Source organism: Lipophrys pholis (assembly GCF_963383615.2).
Source record: "Lipophrys pholis genome assembly, chromosome: 22".
NCBI lineage: Eukaryota > Metazoa > Chordata > Actinopteri > Blenniiformes > Blenniidae > Lipophrys > Lipophrys pholis.
In genome coordinates, this window is record NC_137644.1 from 17,031,970 (window position 1) to 17,052,025 (window position 20,056).

The 20,056-nt window shown below is 42.1% G+C and overlaps 1 protein-coding gene across 1 annotated transcript in view; it reads left to right on the forward strand.

The window, feature by feature from the left end:
• Positions 1-20,056, forward strand: part of exoc4 (exocyst complex component 4) — a 118,356-nt gene that overhangs the window by 10,184 nt on the left and 88,116 nt on the right. Inside the window, exons 7-10 of the mRNA XM_080492038.1 lie at positions 365-519; positions 5,180-5,360; positions 16,096-16,241; positions 17,531-17,619. Of these exons, the coding sequence (XP_080348164.1) occupies positions 365-519; positions 5,180-5,360; positions 16,096-16,241; positions 17,531-17,619 (571 nt within the window). The remainder of the gene's footprint in view (positions 1-364; positions 520-5,179; positions 5,361-16,095; positions 16,242-17,530; positions 17,620-20,056) is intronic.

The window sequence follows — 20,056 nt, forward strand, 5'->3', positions numbered from 1 at the left end:
TAAGCACAATTTGCAGAATATTATATGTCATGAAAGTTGAACAATTTAACAGTAGAGCTGCTACGCTCAGTTAATTCATCTATTAATTGAATCAATCAAAAGAAGTCTTTGTTTGATTTTTGTCTTCTTTATAAGTTAATTTTTCGGTATGAGTTAATCATCTACAAGACACTTCCTCCCATAAGACCAAAGAAGATCTTATTATTTGAAAAAAGAGTCGTATACATCTTGAGCAATACTGGAACTTCCCAGTTAATTTCACATATTTCCACTCTAATAATGTATGCAATACATTTTTTGAAGGTGTTTTACTGCTTCAAATAAAATGTCCATACTATTACTTTTCTTTTTTTTTTTCTTTCAGGCTCTGGCGAAGTTGAAGAAACTCCCAGAGACCATCAAAGCCATAATGGAGCGGTTGGAACCGGAGCTGAAACAAATTGTCAAGAGGTCCACTACTCAGATAGCAGACCACGCTTACCAGAGGGGTGAAAACCTGGCCCAGGAGAGCCAGCCCAGGTACTGCAAAGGAGGAAGGCAGCCTGTTGAAATATCATGGCTTCGGGGCAGTAAAGAGAGCATGAAGGATTTCTCCAGATCACAGGGAAAAAAAAAAAAGAAAAGAAAGAAGAGAAGGTTAATAGTAAAGAGTAAATAAAGTGGAGAATGGGGATGCACTCAGTCGATAGCTATGAAGAGGAAAATACGCCCATTTATGTGGAAAGATAAAAGCCATCTTTTTAAAATGATAATGTTGTCTGATAGGAATAATAAGCAGCATTAACAATATATATAAATATCCCCCAACAAATGAATACCGTGAACAGCAGTAAGCTGCCACTTCTGAATAAAGACCTCTCTAAAGCTGTCACTTGTATTCCCATCAGTATCGTTACTATATGATAGTTTTATTAAGCTGCCTGCTTGCTTATTCTTCTCCAGTCATCCTATTCCCTCTAGATTAAATTCCCCAGTGTTGGTATATAAAAGGTGGCCGCTCTCTCCTGTGCTTTATAAAAACTAGCAATGTATCTGCCCTCCCTGCAGATTTATGCCGAACACACTTGGGCATTGATTCTTCACTTGTGGTACGTGTACTACCAGCAACTTTTCTGGTTTAATTTTGAGGAAAAACCCTGAGAAAATACAAATAATTAGAGAATATCTAGCAATATCAAAACAGATCTTTCAATAATCAAAATATATTTAAAGCTTGGTACGGTGTACCTACAGTTGGAACAGGTTAGATGTTAAATAACCTGTATTTCTATATATATATATATATATATATCTGTTTATCAGGTAAGCCATCATGGTAAAACGATAAAAAAACTCAACATTTGCCTATGTTGTACACGCTGTATTCATTATCCAAATATCGCTTGGATTTTTCGGAGTGTTGCATCAGGTGGGTCTTTTGGCATATTTAAGGGCTGACAGTAAAAAGGAGTCGACAGCATGTTTTGAATGCAGTCCCGCGGCGTTCATAGTCAGACAGTCAACCAGGTGTGAAACACAGTCGAAGGCTAGGACCGGAGACGCAGACCATGAAAACAGATCCTCTGCTGCTTTAAACATAGACAAGTCATGGTTAAACACACTCATACGCACACAAACAATTTCACACCTGCCGTGGAGGAGGACTGCTCCATTTTTAAAGCGGTCACGTCGGCTCCTGCAGACATGCACATGCAGTGAGCGGGCTGGAGAAGCACAGGTCTCACTCCACTGATCCCGAACCATTTAGGAGCAACGTCTTGTTTTCTGTCAGGGATGTTCTCTCCAGCCTTGTCTGCTTTGCTGCTGCCGCCGCTGCCTGCTGGATCTCATCTGACCTCAGTGTAATAGGCCACCATGTAGCTCATTCCCAGTTCCACTCCTCGCTGATTGTTTTAAGTTTGCCTGCATGTGTGCGCGCGAGTGAGCGCTTAACTTACCGAGCACCGTGAGTGCGGGCGTGTCTGTGTGTGTATGTGTGTGTGTGTGTGTGTGTGTGGGGATGCATACACACCTAGTTCTCCCTATGTTCACTTCAATTTAAAGTCAATGCTTGTTGCTATGGAAACTCCAACCCATGTAGCACTTGTAGGGAACAATGGTCTCGAATATTGCACACTATATTTTATAGCACTGCAGACTAGCAAGCAACACTGAAGCACTTTATAGCATAAACGGCGGTGTGCTGTGTGCTTTCTTTGGTTTATGCTCTCATCTCACTTTTCCTTCCAGCTCTGCAGAGGTGTGCAGTCCATGCATCACTGATCCTGATTAGCCAAGTTTATTTACATGCAATTATTTTGACTTGCCTACAGAGGACCATTTGCGTCACAATGCAGCCGCATATAGGAAACTCTCAATCTCATCAGTGTTCCTTTTAGAAGTCGGGCTCGTTTATAAAGCGAGCGAATGCTTGAGTGACCAAAGAACATTAAAATAAGAGCCTGAGTGTTTTAAATCCAATTTGGAAGCTCGATGGCCACATCGAGAACAAGATAGATTGCTTGTCTCTTTTGTTGCTTTTTGGCTCGCTCAGTGGAGTCATTGGAAACATATGATTGACAAATCTGTGCCAACATGTTTCTGCTTTGTCTGTCCTTTTGTGTATGAAAGATTTGGCGCTCTCTGATATTTCAAGGGTGTTCTTTGGATACTCTGTAGATCTCCCCCATTTACTGTAATTTAATGATCTGTGGCTTACAGCCCCAACTAATGATAATCTCATTTGGATGCTATTGTTGTCCTTCCAAAGTGAAGCCGACTGCTGGTCAGTTAGTCAGAGACTTGCTCGTCCTTGTGTGCTCCCCGCGACTCCTCCAGAGTGTTCATCAGCTGCGTGTGTCAGCTTCGATCCTGAGAGGAAATGACAAGAGAGGTCTCAACGCACAGGCGATATAGATTAGGACGGCCTCCACAGAGAGATAATGAGGACTGGTCTCCACTTTGTGTGTGCCTGTCTCCAGATGTGTGTGTGTGTATGTGTGTGTGTGTGTGCGTGCGCTCTGGGCTTCAGCACAAACAAAAGGTGACAAGGTCAGAGCTGTAAATTTCCAGCGCGTGCATACACCTCCATGCATACATACATGATCGTGTGTCGTTTGGCCTGCTTTGAAGGTTCATCGTCATCCGTCTTGTTCCCCATGAATCCTTTTTCTCGTCACTCATTCATGTTTAAACATGAGCGAGATCGACGGAGTTCCTTCATTCATTGGCGTCGCGCAGCTCCTCTCGGCATCTTACATTCATGGAGGTATTGCTCAACGGTGATTCTCTCCATTAATAACATTTACTCAATGCTACTGTGAGTGTAGTGACAGACAGCCAAGCAAAACATCCCCCCCCTAGTGAAACATCCATCTCGCCTGGATACGATCTTCATACCGTCTCAGTAAACCTTGACCCCCTAACAGATGTAGAGCACGTTTTATTTGCTTGCAGCATTTAAATTGGCTGTAAATGAGGACAGTAAAAGATGGTTGAGGTGTTGGCAGTCATATCTTTAAAGCCTTTTACTCTTATACGGTCACGACTGGCAGGATATGGCATGCATACTCCTCATAGGCAAAACCCTCAGGCTCTTTATGGTGTTTTGTAAAGTCAAAAAACACTGAGACGTAGGGATTTATGGCCATAGATTAGTTGTTATTGTAGCCTTCAGCAGTTCAGACACAATTGGCCAGCTTATCACACCTTTGTAGCATGCGCTTTCAGCACCAAAAACACATTAAAATTGAAGCTATTGAAAGTTGAAATTATCAAGGGGAAAGGGTAGAATCACAACAATAGACAATCGAGAGAGAAATATTTGACTTTACTCAACAGTCATCTCGACAATAAAAAAAAAAAAAAAAGAGAGTAAAACTAAGTTAAGAAGAAGTACTGAAAGACGGGTGTCAGGAAAACGGCATGATTACATTTGTATTACTAAAAGTGGGAATTCACTAGCATTGGGAGCTTTAGGATGTCATTCAGACTCTACTAATGTAACCCGTGTTCCCTCTTTACTGTGAAAGCTTTGGCCTTGTGTGGAAAGCAGGTATGGCGAAGTCTGTATGAAAGCATTTAGCGCAGACGAGGCGACTGTGAGCTTTCAATTCAGAGAAGCACTCAGATCAAGTGGAAGGTCAGCCTGGTTTTGGCTGCGCTCTCTTCTTCCTTTTAAAACTAACTGGAGTGGCTGTTCAGACAAATCCAGGCCGGGCAGCTTACTGAATGTTCAGGTGCTGGTTGCCAAAAAAAAAACAGAGGAAGTGATATATATATAAAAATAATAAACAATGCTGAAGTGATAATAGCAAAAGGATTGGTGTTTGAGAATTTTACCGATTCATTTATATGAAAAGTATCCTTCATTTGACTGTGAAGATTAAAAAGTTGTAGGTCTACTGTGTGCTCTAAATGGACAACCATTTCCTCATAATGATATATACTCAAAACACAACTTGTCCCGTCATAGTTGAAAAAAGGACCATTCTGATGTAGTTTACAAAAGAGCTTTTTTGATTACTGAATGGTAAACCCCCTCAAATTTCTTTTTGATTAGGTTTTTGGGCAGAATGCTCCTAAAAATGAACAAAATCCACAATCACTTTTCAGCCACTATATTGTTGAAAAGTTTTAAGAATTATAGTGAGGGCGCATTGAGATTTGTCCCGATTTTAAATGTGTCTAATAATATGGAGTCGAAGCTGGTCAAAGGAGCATTAAAAGCTGTTTTTAATCATTATAACACGTGGGGTTAGTTTTGCTATTCGTGGGGAGAGAAAACAGAATCAATAGCAGCTGATTTTGGTTTGTGGAAACCTGAGATCAAGTGGTTATTTTACTAACAAAACATGTATAGTGAGGGCAGAGTTTGCCTTTGATAGGTCGTGTGGGTCATTGTTGTTGTTGCTTAAGTAACACAATGTGAAGTCTTTAGCACAGATAAATACAGTATTCCGTGAGATTGGAAGAAATCAAATCCATACAGATAAATCTGAGGAAATATATTTTTCTATTCAAAAACCATATGCACATTATGTGTTCAAATTATTTTTTTAATACCACAAACAAAATGATAACAATTAAGTATATTCTCTCTCACAATTGTTATGCAACATGATTATGTTAGACTCCATAGAGTTTACTTGCCCTCCCTCGTAGTCATCACCGCTCCTGCTCTCTCTGGCTCCCTCTGCAGGTTGCTGCTGGAGCTGCTGGAGCTCTTGTTTGATAAGTTCAAGGCGGTGGCCCAGGCGCACAGCGTGGTGCTGGCCCACCTGCAGATGATCGCGATGCAGCGGCCCGGCGGGGCTCACGAGGAGGACATCAAGCTGTACGAGCAGGCCGACGTCTCCGCCAAGATCCAGACGGTGCTGCAGGTCAGTTTAGATCGAAGACATTTACTCAAACTATTTAAATATTTACATGGTGTGATTTTTTTTTTTTTTGCCATAACAGGTCATCCTTATTTATTGAATGAAATATTGTGTGTGCACTCAATCGAAGGCAGATGAGTTTATATGATACGAAGCAGTTTTCCATACGTTTCTGTCCGGTACATTATTGCAAGAGGTCTTTGTGTTGTTAAACTGGATATAGGGTCAATATCTTCGCACTCAACCTGAAAAGTGCTTTCCTTGATGGCTTGGTGTTGTTTATTTACTTTCCCCTCAGTGCCATCCCCTCAGGCTTTTTGCTTTTCATTCAGTGTCGGAGAGATTTGTTCCCCCGCCATTATTTTTCACCCCTCTCTTGTTGCATTGATTTCATTCACCTTCTCATACAGTGAATTAATCAGCAGGAAAATAGGCGGCGGTGTGATGGATGGCATTCTGTCTGTCGGGGAGAAGTGGAGAAAAAGGACAGGGGAGGCTTGATTGCTCGGATTAATTTAGGGTTTCTTTAATTGCTGTGTATTCATGCCGGGTTCTTGATCCCTGCTCCTGTCTGATTGGCCGGGGTGATGAGCAGCTGTCGCGCTGACCCTACGGCCACACTCGGATGGGAAACCTGTCGCAGTTGTTGCTCTCAAAGTGATCATCCATTTTTAAGGGCCTGTGTGTTTATACGCAGGAAAGTACCATTCTCCACCGTGGTTCGTCTTTGTGACTTTTGTTTGTGACATGTTTCTCCAACTTTCTGAAGTCTCATCAAGCGGATGAGACGCGTCGTCCATATTTGTCTCTGCTCTTCTGGATCTACTCATATTTAGTGTATGAACAGATCACAATGCATCTTCTTTTTTTCTTTATTCGGGGACCAGTTTGACTCGTTGTTTTCGCTGCAAAAAAAAATAAAATCAATCCAATGACAGAATGCCAAGTTAAAGTGAAAGTCCATCTATTTCTAACTGGCGTCTGCATCCAACTACTCGAGTGTTTCCCAGCTGGCATGTACAAGGATCTAAGGGGCATGCGAGTGTTTTTTGAGACGGAGCGTGCATGGGCATCTACTGTAATAGCTCTGCTGTACGGTCACAGTTGCAGCAGGCATGGAGCCATTCCCCTGCATGCGGCCACTGCCAACACCAAGTTGCCAGCGGCTGCACTCTCCTCTGGCTCTGCGATGTGAGATAATGTAATCTCTTGATTAGAATACTCATTATGTGAAATGAGGTTTTCTTATTCAGTCACTCGTGTTATTATTTCCTGACCGATTGTATCAATACGAAGGCCCCCTCGTCCATCCCTCCCACCCGCTTGCCATTTCTCCCCTGGTTGTTCATCCGTCTTTCTCTTCCCCCGCCATGCATTTCCATTTCCCCCCGTTCCTCAGCATCATTCCTGCTGCCTCAGTATTACGGTCTCTCAATTTCCCAATACCTTGTGCATACCCTCCTTTGCTCCTTGTAATTTCCTCCTTAATCTCATTATCTGGCTTTCTTTTTCACTGGCACACTCCTTTCGCCCCCTTCGTTTAGCCCACTCTGTCTTCGAGAGTCACATATCTGCAATGCGAGAAATTAAATTTCTACCGCTCCCACTGTGGCTCTGTTAAGTTTTTATTGGATACCGAGCCTGTTCTTATCTCCCTTTTTAAGACCCACAAAAGAGGCGAGCGCCGACTCAGCACCGGCTCAAGTTTGTTTTTTCCCCCCGATCTGTACGTTAGCCCCTGATCACGCATCTCTCTTGAGCTTGTTTTTTTTTTTGTTCTTTGTGTAAATACTGGAACAAATGTCCAAGCAGTATTTCACAGCAGGACCTTTTTCTTTTTTCTTTTTTATAATTGGTGTAGCCTGTAAGAGTGGGATATGCGTGGGTATCTCGTTAGCTCAGATCCAGGCAGTATTTTCAGTTAAGGAGAATTGGCAAGGGGTCATTTTATTGTCACACACACAAAACTTGTTAGAACTTATTACCACCCCTTTTTGTTTTTTTATGTCCATTTTCCTTTTACAATTAAATCACTGGAATCCCCCGCTCATCTCCTGCCTCTTATTATATTCTTGACCTGCACAGAAACCCCTTCTGGTGGGTGTCACATATTTTATATCCTCCAACTTTCAGAAAGTGCAGAAACCAGCTTGACCTTTCCACATGACTTCCCAGTAGACAGATGCAGGAGCTGACAGCAACACAGGGTGCAGCCAGCTACAAGGCCCTGGCAGAGAGACGCCGTTCATCAATGTGCGGCGGACTCTGGGCGGGCGGAGAGTGGGCACTAGGTAAACACGTCAGGCTTCAGTCCCTGTTCAGAAATGCTCAAAATGTTACTGCTGCTTGTTTAATTCAGTGTGGAAGTACTGAGTCAAAACACAAACTGGATGTTAATCGGTAGTATTGATGCTGGAGGGAGTGTTTTTAATGCCACTCGACGGTTTATTATTATTATTTTTTTCAAGTGACCCTCTGTGGAATGAGTTTGAGTATATCTATTGATTATTTACACCACCGTTACATTTACATTTCTAAGAATACACCAGCACGTGCCCCCCACTGCTCTCAATCCATCCATGACTGCAGTTTTCTTTTTTCCACTTTTCCATCAGAATATATCCTGTTCTTCAAAGCAGACTGTCTTATCAAAGAAATCACAGTGGCTGGTTTCGTGTGTGTCCATGAATGTTTAATATTGCCAAGCTTTGGGATTCAGAAATACAGTCGAGCACACACTCGTAACGTATCAGCCTGTCGTGTTAAATATGATGTTCTCCCGGTTAAATGTTACCCAAAAAAACATTTCTTGCCAAGGGAGATACTTTGTGAATCAGCTTTGAGTTACAATCAAGTCAGCTGTCCCAATATTTTATCAGGTAACTGGTTAATCGAGTTATGAAGAGATTAGAGAGTCCAAAAGCCTGTGCATGCATTCTTAATGAGGACTCCCCAGCGGGTGTGTTATTCAATGTATATTTGGCACTCAGCGACTCTGGATACTGCCGTCCATCACCCTTTGACCTTGTCGGCCGTTTGGTTGGAGGCATGAACGTTTGTTAATTAGCTTGCCATTTGCACATTCTGCAAGGATTTGTGGCTGTGTGACTGCTTCGCCACGTCCATTGTCTGCTCCCAGTGTGTGACCAGAGTGCAAATCACACTTTTAATGAGTGGCTCTCTCGCTGCAGACCAGGAACTTTGAGGCTGCCTCCAAAAATATGGACAGATGCCAACTGTATTCCTTCTAGTAAAAGAACTGATTTCTAGAGCTTCACCCAAGAACTGAAAAAATAGGATTTTTTTTTACTGAAGCAAGAAAGTGACCAGCCTATGGGATGTTTGCTGAAGATGGTGTTATACATTGATAGGACAGATGCTTAGAGGCCATCCATACAGGACGCTTTCCTTCAGGGGTTTTCAATGTAAAGGAGGATGCGCTTCCCCCTCAAGTGATAGAATTTGTTGAATAAAATCATTCCACGCCTCAAGGATTTGTATTTCTTCTGATGAATGCCACGTCTGAAATGTGGCATTGGGTTGTATTTGTCAGACAGTGACAGACACCTACGTCATCCAGCAAGGAGTACAATCTGACCGATATTGTTGGGTTTAAGCACCTTTGTGTTGTGTAATGTCGTGATACGATGCCCCAGTTGCTTTAGTACATTTGTGGATCAAAGTGAAATCTTTTTTTTTCACTGATAGAATTCATTCGCTTGAACTTTGGTCAGATTTTCAGACCAACATCATGACCTGGACCAGAAACTCAAATAGATGTAAATTCTTGACATTCAAGACAGTTTGTAACACTTGAAATATTAGCTGAGGTGTCTCCTTTACACATTTCTTCCTTTGCACTTGAGATGGTTTTCCAGTATCCCTGCTGATTACGTCCCTCCCCATCTGGCCTTTCTGATTGTGACAAGAGCCTATAGCTTAATCTGAATCCGCTTCGTAAATGAATCATTTCATTGCCGTAGATTAACCGAGTCAAAGGGGGTGTCTTGTGTTTGTGTCAAAAATATATTAATATACAAGTGGCTTAAATATGCACCGCGTTCTCTCGGCTCATCAACGGAGTGAAAACGAGGCGAATTGAACTGCCAGAGAGCAGCCAGAAGACAATGAGCCCTTTTAATTAGATACGAAGCAGAGAAATTGCTACGTTGTTCTTGCCCAACGTTTTAATCAATGTGTCACATTTATTCTGCCCTCCAAAGCACTGTCATATTTACATATTGCCGGAGTGCAGTCTACCATGTCGGTGGTGTTGCAAGGTCCCTTTTCCCTCACCCCCCCCCCCCCCCCCCCCCTCCCCTCCCCTTACATCGACTACATTAAGATCACTGGGGGATTTAATCAAATGTTGATGTACATTTTTGCAATAATGTTTCTGACTTGTTGCTGCGGATTATGACCCTGTTGTGACTTGAGCTTTAACTAAAAAGCGTCTCAGATGAGGGTATTGGCGTTGGCGGCATCTTGAAGGATCACCAGAAGGTGTTCTTTATAAGACTTTTGTAATGTCATGTGTGTAGTGTTGCATCTTTGGACTGGCTGAGCTCCTACCTGCATTTTCCTGACATGCTCTGGGAGATCCAACGTGCTGGTTTGATGGCAGATCAGTGAAGAGCCATTAGCCTCATCTATATATGAAGAGATAAAGGCTGTTTCCCCAATTCCTACAAGAGAATCTTACTGCTTTGTTGTGTCTTTGCTGTGAATATGTGCAATCGTCATCGCCTCTCACCGTCTATCTCTTTAAATTAGACTAGGAAAAACGCATTTATTCCGAATGTCAAGCAGAGACCCCACACCCGTCATCCTCCTTAGTTCCGTATCTCAAACGATAAACACACATAATTGTTCTTGCATCATACGGCGTGTTGAGGACACGGCAAGGACGGAGCCAAGTGTTTCTAGAGGGGCTTTCAGCAAACACGTAGGCGTATCCTCCTTCCCTCCGTCAACAAGATAGCCTTCAAAAGATTTACTAGACACGGCCCCCGCTCCAGGTGGGACCCCCTGCTGGTTACCAGGAGTTCAGTGCTGAGAGAGTAGTTGTGGCTGAAGCTCTGTCAGAACTTGTGAAGGTTATTGAAGTTTCTGGAACACAATCAATACGGGGTGTACACAGAACCCTTTGACGGCCAAGGACACTTTGGGCTTTCACTTCAAGCTAGCAGCAAGGGATATCAGTCAATATGTTTTGTGACAACACACCAGCCGGGGGATTTAGTTGGGGAAACAGCCGATTTCAATAAAGCCTTGAGAGAGAGAAACAAAAGCGTTGCAATTGTTCTCTTGGCTGACTTAATAAGATGGAGGGGATGGAAGTAATGTAAGAGGAAATGAAGTGATATTTATTTCTTTAATTTCAGCCAATTGACTGCTGAGTTTACCCAATGAGAAGTGCTCACCTGCTCGGAATTTTTGGCTGTTAGGCCCCCTAATGGAAAGAACAGAAGATGAGCATACACTTCCTCCTGACATAAAGGGTGACATTAGGACGTTTTAGCGGGGAAGAAATAGATGGGAGCTCCAGTAATGAATTGCAAATGTGGGCTTCCATTAAGCTTTTCTTCTTTTTTAATTTAACTTAGCACTCAACACAGCGGACTGATTTACGTTTGGGATGAGACCCAAAGCATTCAAGTGCAGACCGAAGCTGGTTGAAATGATTGTCTTTGTCGGGGGGAGTCCTTCAGGATGTTTTCATGCACACAAACGCACTCCTGCAAATACAAAATCTTGGAACCAGCAGCATTGTTTGGAGTGAAGAACCATGATTATGACAAACCTCTTCTTTCTCCCATGCAAGGTTTCACAGATTCTGATCATAATTCCTTTGTGGATTGATGCACTCATTTACAATTATCCTGTTTACCCCCCCCTCATTTATACTACAAGGTTTCTGGACATCAATATTTTTTATTCTTATTTGCTTTTAAGACCAAGATAACCCCAAATCTACTCTTGGTAATACTGGGATTATCACTCTGTGAAGAGCACACAGCGCCATCTACTGTCACATGGCCTCCTTTGTGGGGAAAAACTTTTAACGCCTGGAAAACTTAACTGACACTTGACATTTGTTGAAGTTTCAGTATAACCTCTATGACCGACTGGAGGACTTGAAGCAAATTAGAAACCGATAATTTTGCACTTGACACATGATGTAGGACAATGTTAGTGGTAGGGTGTGAGTTATATGTTTTATTGGTTTTACAGGTTTTTGTTGTTTTGTTTTGCTCATCAGGTTACAACCAGTACTATGCTATACGATCTATTTTTAGATATTTGAATGTAATGTATACGGAAGGTATTGTCATTGATTTATCGTGTGCTTCACAATGAAAAAAAAACAAAAAACTTCAAACCAAACCTTTAAAGAAAGGAGAAAATTCCGAGTTTCCAATGTTCTCCAGTACGAGTTCCACTGACATCAGACCTCCCGGGTTTTCGCTCCCTTCTGGGCTGTGGCGCCCGTTACTAATTAATCCTTCACATGATTGAATTTGTTTACTCGTGTCACTTGTGTATCTGTGCAGTTTAGCGTTGTTGTGATGCTCTGGATGCAATCACTGAAGCAGCTCTTTGTTTTGCTTACCGCTGATCATTCCTTAGCCGCTCATGACAGACCTTTGCCTCCGTATCACTTTCTCTCTTCAGCCTTTTGCTTCCCTTTTGTGTCCCCGTTGCTCGCTAATTACCCAGATTTCCACGCGTCTCCACGTGTCTTTGTCCTGTCTCGTCTCTTGGTCTTTCTTATTTGGTGCATGGTTCATCATGCTAATCTTTTCCTAAATCCGGCATTTGTTATCGTCCCTGTTTTCTTTGTTCTTTGTTTTTCCACCGCCGCGTGTTCCGCTAAAGCTCATTATTTTCAGTATTTTTTTCTTTGTCATGTTTAAGTGTGCCTCGCATTTGAGCCGTCTGGTAAAACACATTTGACAGTAATAGGATCTGTGCCTGAAGTAATAGTAGTTTTAATAGGATTTCATGTGCTTGACCTGATGGGCAAGTGGGAGGAAGAAGGCTTAGAGATAAGATACTCTTGATCTTTTGTTAGGGACAATTACAGTATATTCTGCTCTGACGACTAGTTCTGGAAGTTTTCCCACAAATTTAGTTGCTTGGACCAGTGAACTATCATAATAAATATTCAGGTTGGATGTTTCCTGGTCATGTTAGGTTGTGGGTGTCATTTACGACTGAGGTATCCTTCAGGACCCTTCATCTGAACCCTTTAAAGGCTTTTCAAGCAGCTGCAAATGTCACATCTGTACACTCCCTCAAAGCACCTCAAACTCCTGGGCTCATCAGAGCCTGAATGCAACGACCTCCAGGGCCTTTTGGTGTGACGTGTGATGGATGGAAATGGCAATAAAGGAATCTCATCATCATCAAGTGTATTTTAGTTCAGGTTCCCCATACAGCCCAATTTCATCTTGAATGGGCCGGACCGGTAAAATAACGCCATAGTAACCTTTAGATTAAACCTGTATTGTGTTTCTTTGCTGTAGTGCAGAGTATACGTGTTAACAATGTCTATATTTTCACAAAAACAAACAATTACTACCGAGGTCGCTGTCTTTCATGGCAGCATCACTCACATCTCAGCTCATGTCTCTGTTGGTTTGTTTCTGCTAATCTTAAGAAATTTCTCAAAAAAAGTCTTTTTTTTTTCTTCTTTTTTTTTATGTTTACAATTTGCTAAGTGGTTTTGGCCCTCCGGCTTTATGTTTGACACGCCAGCCGTAAGCTCATCAATTACCTTTAACTCAACCCACTTAATCCCTTTAAAGTCAAACAAAACCAATACCTTGGATTTAATGCATAGATTAAATCACTGAATGTTGGATTGAAAGAAATACTCTCATGTAAATGCATCAAACTTTAATACTTGAAGAAAGAAAAACATGTTACATATAACATCAACTGTAAACATTGACTTAAAAAGAGAGTACTTAAATAAGACTTTCCTTTGTAAAGCAGTGATTTAATCTCCAGTCTAACTTTCACATTCCTCCACAACAATAAGTTGAATCCAGTCAGAATCATCCCACATGAAGAAATACAAATTTCCTTTGTTGAGGTTCTTATTATGGCTCAGAAATGCATAAAAAACAATTATTGAAATCCATGACATGATGTTAGCAATGTTGTGTATTTAATTATTTATTTATTTTTTATTTTGGTGACATGTTTTTCTGCTGATGTGAGTAAAATTGGTGTCAACTAAAGAAGCGCTCACTAGAACTATCCAGAACTCCGCAAAGTAGAGGTGAGGAAACTCACTTAGAGGTGTTATATCAGCAAACACTACTGAGTTATATAACTTGTTCCCGTGTATTCTCTCCTTGTTTTTCTTACTTTCTTCCACTTCCTTCTCATCCGATCGCCCCGCTCACATTAGCATTCCGTTGGCTTTTCATTCCCCACCTATAATCCTCTGCTCATTCTATTCTCCACAACTCTTTCCGCCCTTATCTCTCCCTCTTTCATTCGCTCCTTGGGTGTTACTTTCTGACTCCCATCCCTCTCTGTCTCTATCTTTCTCTCTGTCCTAGCAGTTCAGTTAATTGCCTCCAAAGTTCACTCTGTCTCTGGGCTAATGCAATTTAAGTAGGGTCGGAGCCCCTTCATCAGCCCGGCGCTGGCATTTCATTAAGTCGACTTGGGTGTTAGCTTGCAAGCAAGTGGGGGTTTCGCTCCATCAGCTCATCATTAGTAATTAATACACTGATAGGATTAGCTGCGGCACGAGGCTGGTGGCAAGTGGTCGCTCTGGCGTCGCCACTTGAGGAGGGCGTACATGTGATGTAGCCTCCAGCTCTGCCTGTGATGAGGGGAAGGCGGTACAGATTATGTGTTTACATGAACATTTGTGACCCGGCCCCCCCCCCCGGATTCATCATAACGTCATCTGAAGGCATACAGAAGTCTGAACTTTATGTCGTCTTCCATTAAAACATCTACATGCATTAAAAAAAAAAAAAAAAAAAAAACATTTTCCCAAGATACCAATGTCTGATTTGTTTTTCATGCATGCACATGTGTGCATATAGGGATTATTATCTACGCGAGTGTATGGAGGCTTTCCCATGCGTGATGGGGGGGGGGGGGGGGGGTGGTCTTCACGGCGTTAATTACATCATTACGGTGGGGATGGATCTCCGTCTGCTCAGCCATTACTCCTGTCCCATTCTGGGCTGACCCACGCTGCGTCTCAGAATTAGACACACACAGGCTAAATGGCCCTGCTAAATTATGAAGCCATTAGATATGGGAGGCTATTTTGGAACATATGTATTCACACAGAGAGGAATGGAGTGGGGTGGGAGAAGAAGGGAAAGATGAACTGAGGTAGACGGTACCAGCGAGAAAAAATAGAAAAAGTGAGAAATGAGAGATGAAGCCTCGGGAGATTTTGAAAAATGAGATCCAATGAAAAGCAACAGAGGGAATGTGTAGATAGAATGATAGAGGAGGGGAAGTGAACTTTCTCGGTCTGGCCAGAGTTTCACTCTGCTTGTTCTGGACTATTGTTAGAAGTTGATGAGATTTTTATGAAGCATGATAAGACTTTGATGGATTTCACCATGGATCATGCAGACAGATCAGGGATATGGAGGACATGGGTTTTTACAGCGGTCATCAAAGGCACCCAGTCATGTCAGAGGCTGTCCTTTCCCTCAAAGTTTGGACTTCCTCCTGGTTTTCAGAAGAGGTCTTTGGCTTACCTACTAGATATGTATTTTTACTTCTAATGGGATTTGGAAATCGATGAGAACTTTGAATCAGTTTACTAACTTGGTTAAGTTTGACTGCACTTCACAGAATTATAGGTGAAAACATCTAAAAACATTGCCAGCGCAAACAAATGAAGAAGAATTCAGAAGCGCTTCCAGTAGCATTTATCGAAAAGTCTGACATGGTGCTCGACTGGAATAATATTATTAAGACCACAGATTTAAAGCCATGATCAAAGATATCGCCATGATTACCAGCATTTTGTCTGACATGACCATAATTGCACATTTGTAGCCTCTGTAATTAAGAGTTTGCTTGTAAGCACTTGAGTGAACATCAGTGTTAGGCAGCGTCAATATGAAATGATTCAAATGTTAAAAAAAAAAAAAGCAAAGGAAATTCGCCAGGTGTTTCTGTCCCTTTAATAGAAATAGTGTTCCTGAGAGGTACTAACTGACACAGCTTCATTCTGTAAACTTAGGTGAAAATATGAAATTACAAGTATTTCTCCACTTAATCCAGCAGTCCCGTGGTGGTAAATCTTTGCAGCTTTACTAATTAAAAAAAAATAAGAAATCTGACCTAAAACCTACTGTGAGCCCTAAATGGCATTTCATTATTATCTGAGGTTAAGTCATCTGAATTTAGGCACACATTTGTGATACATCTAGTATTAATAAAGTGCAATCGGTGTGATGAATGACATTGTTTTGTTTGGATTCTACAGATTTTATGTTCATTAATTAAGCAGTTTTACATGATGGCCGAAATTACTTTGCAAAATCGGTTGAATGATGTAAAATGTCAGCTTGTTTAGTGTGCCGTGACACTTCTCTTTATAAAGTGGCTATTGAAAGATGGATGTCCTCGTGAAACACAACAAATCCACTGTCAAAATAACACGGAGAGACATTTATTCCCTCATTCTTAGTTTTTTTTTTTGTTTTGCTTCTCATCACACATTTCCTCTGCCGTTCAGGTTCTGCTCATGGAGTATCTGGATGTGAAGAACAGCCGCAGTGCCACCGAGCCATCAGCCCAGCTGTCCTATGCCAGCACCGGCAGTGAGTTTGCTGCCTTCTTTGCGAAGAAGAAGCCGCAGCGTGCCAAGCAGTCGCTTTTCAAGTAAGGATCTTTGGTCTGTCACGTGCATGCTGGTCCCAAAAATGTGGCAAAAAAAGAAAATTAAGTTTGTTATTCTTTTTCTCTGTTTTAAATATTTAAAACTGTATTCGGTGTGGGTTTGTTTTTCTTACTCAAAATGCACAAGACTGAGAAAAGAAAAGCAGAACTGCCAAGGCTGTTACCTTTTTGTTATACTGGGAGCATGTGAACAGCAAACATGTGCAACAGAAACAAATCAAACAGCCTTGAGCCTAATAATCTATGTATGTGTGTTGTTAATATTTTAAAGAACACCCAAAAAAAAAACAGGCATTGTAAAACACGAGAAGGCATCAGTGTGATATTACCTCGCCTGAAACAACATTATATCTGCATACTGTTCGATAGGCAATTCAGGAGAGTCCATTATTTAGTTACGGTAATGCAATGTGCATTGACACCTTGCAATATTTGCAGGGATGCTGAATGAGCGTATCCGCTTCTCGCATGGATTAGGCAGCTCCTCTGAGACGCGTGCTTTGTTTGTTTTTTTTTGTTTTGTTTTTTAATTATTCAGTCTTCACAGCGTCCTCGTACATGCTTCTTAATGAACCCAGTAGGACCTCAGGCAACATGCGCACAATTCTTTCAGAACAAGACGCAACGCGAATGTGTCTCTTCAATTGTTCACTCATGATACACAAGCGCGCCAATCACAATGTGGATACTCACGTACACAAGGTTAACCCGGTGGTAAAACTCTGTGGACAAATTTGACTTTGTGGAGTCGTAGCCGTCTTGGCGATTGCACCTGCACGGCAGCTTTCATCCATTAGCAGCGCGGGGAGAATGAGGGAGAGAATGAAGGACGCCACAGGGCTATTAGTGGATTTATTAAGTCAGGGCCTTATTAGGTTTATTAAGTCGAAGCCTGTTCTTAAATAATGGAGTCTACGAGTGTTGGATAACAATTAATCAGCCCAATGGTATGCCAGGTTATTTTATTTAGATATATATGTGGTCTTTACATACATGCTTTCTCATCATTATTTCATATTTGAAGAAAAAAAAAATGAAAATGAAAAATGAAGAAGCTCATTACAAACAAATTCATAATATTTCTGGGTATGAAGGATTTACTCTTCATTCGAGTATGTTGTGCTTCGACGGGTAATCTCTCAAAATGCAATGTTCCTCCAGTCACTTTTAGGATTAGTGTTATTAACGTTGTTGATGCGTTGGTGTGTCTCGCTGTGTGTTGTTTTCATGCGGCGTGCCCACCTGTTGAACCTTTTTTGTGTACTTTGTAGGTTTGAGTCATCTTCCCATGCCATCAGCATGAGTGCCTACCTGAGGGAGCAGAGGAGAGAGCTCTACAGCAAGAGTGGAGAGCTGCAAGGTGAGGAGGTGGGGGGGGGGGGGTGGAGACGAGGAATGGATGGTAAAGATAGAGTGAGTGGGCTGCCCTAATAGCTGGAGTGGATAAGCATGGATAGATAGCGATATGAAGAGAGGGAAAGAGAGATGACAGAGCCAGAAGGTGTAAAAAGTATTGACAGAGGGGGTGTGTGACAGACAAAGGAGAATAAATTAGCCAGCGTTTGCAGCGTGTTGGATAATGCAGGAGAGAAAGGAGATTTTGGGAGCTCGGGTGAATTGGTGAAAAGAGAAGGATGGGGGGCTGGATGGAGTTCATGGTTTGACAAAGAAAAAGTAAAAAAAAAAGACATCTATTATTTTACTGAAAAGACTGAAAATAATATATAATTGCAAGTTTGGTTTCTGAGTGGAGAGGCTATAAAAAGTCTATCTCTTAGAAGGCAGAATGAGGGAACAGAGTTTCTTTGAGTTGCAGATAAGAGATGTTGATGGGATGAGGAGTTGCAGTGGAGAGGTTGAGAGAGAGAGAAGTAGCCGAGAAGGTCATACTGCAGTTTGAAAAAGTTGCTCTCAGGAGAAGAAAGAAAGGCAACAGGAGCGTGGAGCAGCGAAACGGCGATGGAGAGAGAGAGAGAGAGAGAGAGAGAGAGAGAGAGAGAGAGAGAGAGATTGACGAGACGTGGAGAGCGGGGTGACTTTGCAGAATCCCCCTGCAGGGAGAGGCCTTGAAAACCTCTAACACACACACACACACACACACACACACACACACACACACACACACACACACACACACACACACACACACACACACACACACACACACACATCTCTACAGTATTGCAGGTCCCGCTTATCTACATCATTCAACCCCATTCTCCTTCCCTCGTCCTTAAACATCTGCGATCAGACTGTAACCTTCTATCCCATCATCTTATCCTGATGCGATGTACCGGCGACGGGGCTCCAACAACTTCAGTTGGACCTCCTCGTGTCGGTGAGTGTTGAGGTTTCGGACCCCACAAGGAGAGGGAAACAACACACAGTGCACACACATACGCACACACAGTAGTGAAGCATGTGTGGTACCCAGCCAGACCCTGGAGAGTCTAAACTTGTGTTACCCTTTCTCTCGCTTTCATTCTCTCTCTTTGGCTCTCTGTTACTCTGTCTTTGACCTTGAGGTTTCAATCAGCGATGCCTGACAGCACTGTTTGCTGCTGTCTGTTGCCATTGCTTGCTTTTTTTTTTTTTTTTTTTTTTGACGCTTCACTGATAAAGTAGAAAGGATAAAAGATGGTAAGGTAATACGTCTAAAGACTGCAAACAATCATCACTTCTTCATTGGGGAGCAAAGTAATTGTGGCTGCTATTGGTTGAGCGGTTTATGTTTTAAGGAGGCCTCGCTCACCAAAGAATGACTTATTTGACAACTGCCAGTGGAAGACATTACAATGCAGGCTGTAGTTCTTTTCTTGACAAGAAACGCCACTCATACGGCGGGCGAGTCTGTAAATGCATGCAAAAAGTAGTGCTCCGGCTCCCCCGCCGCCACAAAGAGAACAGCATTGATTAACTGTGAATAAAGGAAAACCCAAATGGTCTTCATATAACGGCTCACTTTTTTTTTTTTTTTCTCTCTCTCCTTCCATCTGTCAGGGCCTCAGAAGGAAGGTGGAAAAAATATTTTTTTTTGACTGACTTGAATGCCTTGGAGCGTTTATAAGAAGATGAGATTTCTCTGGGCTTTCATTTCACCTGTCACAATGCGCAGCGCCGGCCACGAGCCCAGGCCAGGGCCTGAATGGCTGAAAAGAGATTGAAGGAGTAAGAAATCATTTAAAAAGTGAAATAAGTCGACTGTGATGTAGGGAGGAGAGAGATGGCTGGTGGGATGGAGGGAGGAGGAGGAAGGTTAAAAGTCATTGTTTTCATCAGGGTCCAGCGAAGAAGCCATTAAGAGATTTCTGAAGGAAGAAATTAGAAAAATATGTATTGAGACGGCGTGGATAGGGACTTTTTCCCTCTCTCTCTTCAAATTAAACTCACTGTTGGGAAAGAGGAAAAGAGTTTAGAAATGAGAGATTGAGCTGATGAATTCTTGTGGCTCTGGGATTACTCAACACTTAAAGCTTAGTCATGTGTGTCTTTCACTCTCTGTATTTGGAGTTTCCTAAACTCTTTTTTTTAACCCCCTCTCAACGGTCTGCTTGAAGTCAATATAATTATTAACTCAAACGTTCACCAACACAGCTTTGGAAATAAGAGTTTGATTGTTCATTTTAAATCCAGCTATGCACCGTTGGTTAACAAATGCATAAAAATGGTAATGCACAAAGCATCATACAAAGTACCAAGTGCAGATTCTTATATAGTCGGTGCAGGCAGCGCTGCTGTGTTCTCTGGGTTACCCTGTGCATACACACCCATGCCGTCCATCTGTACACTGTGTCAAG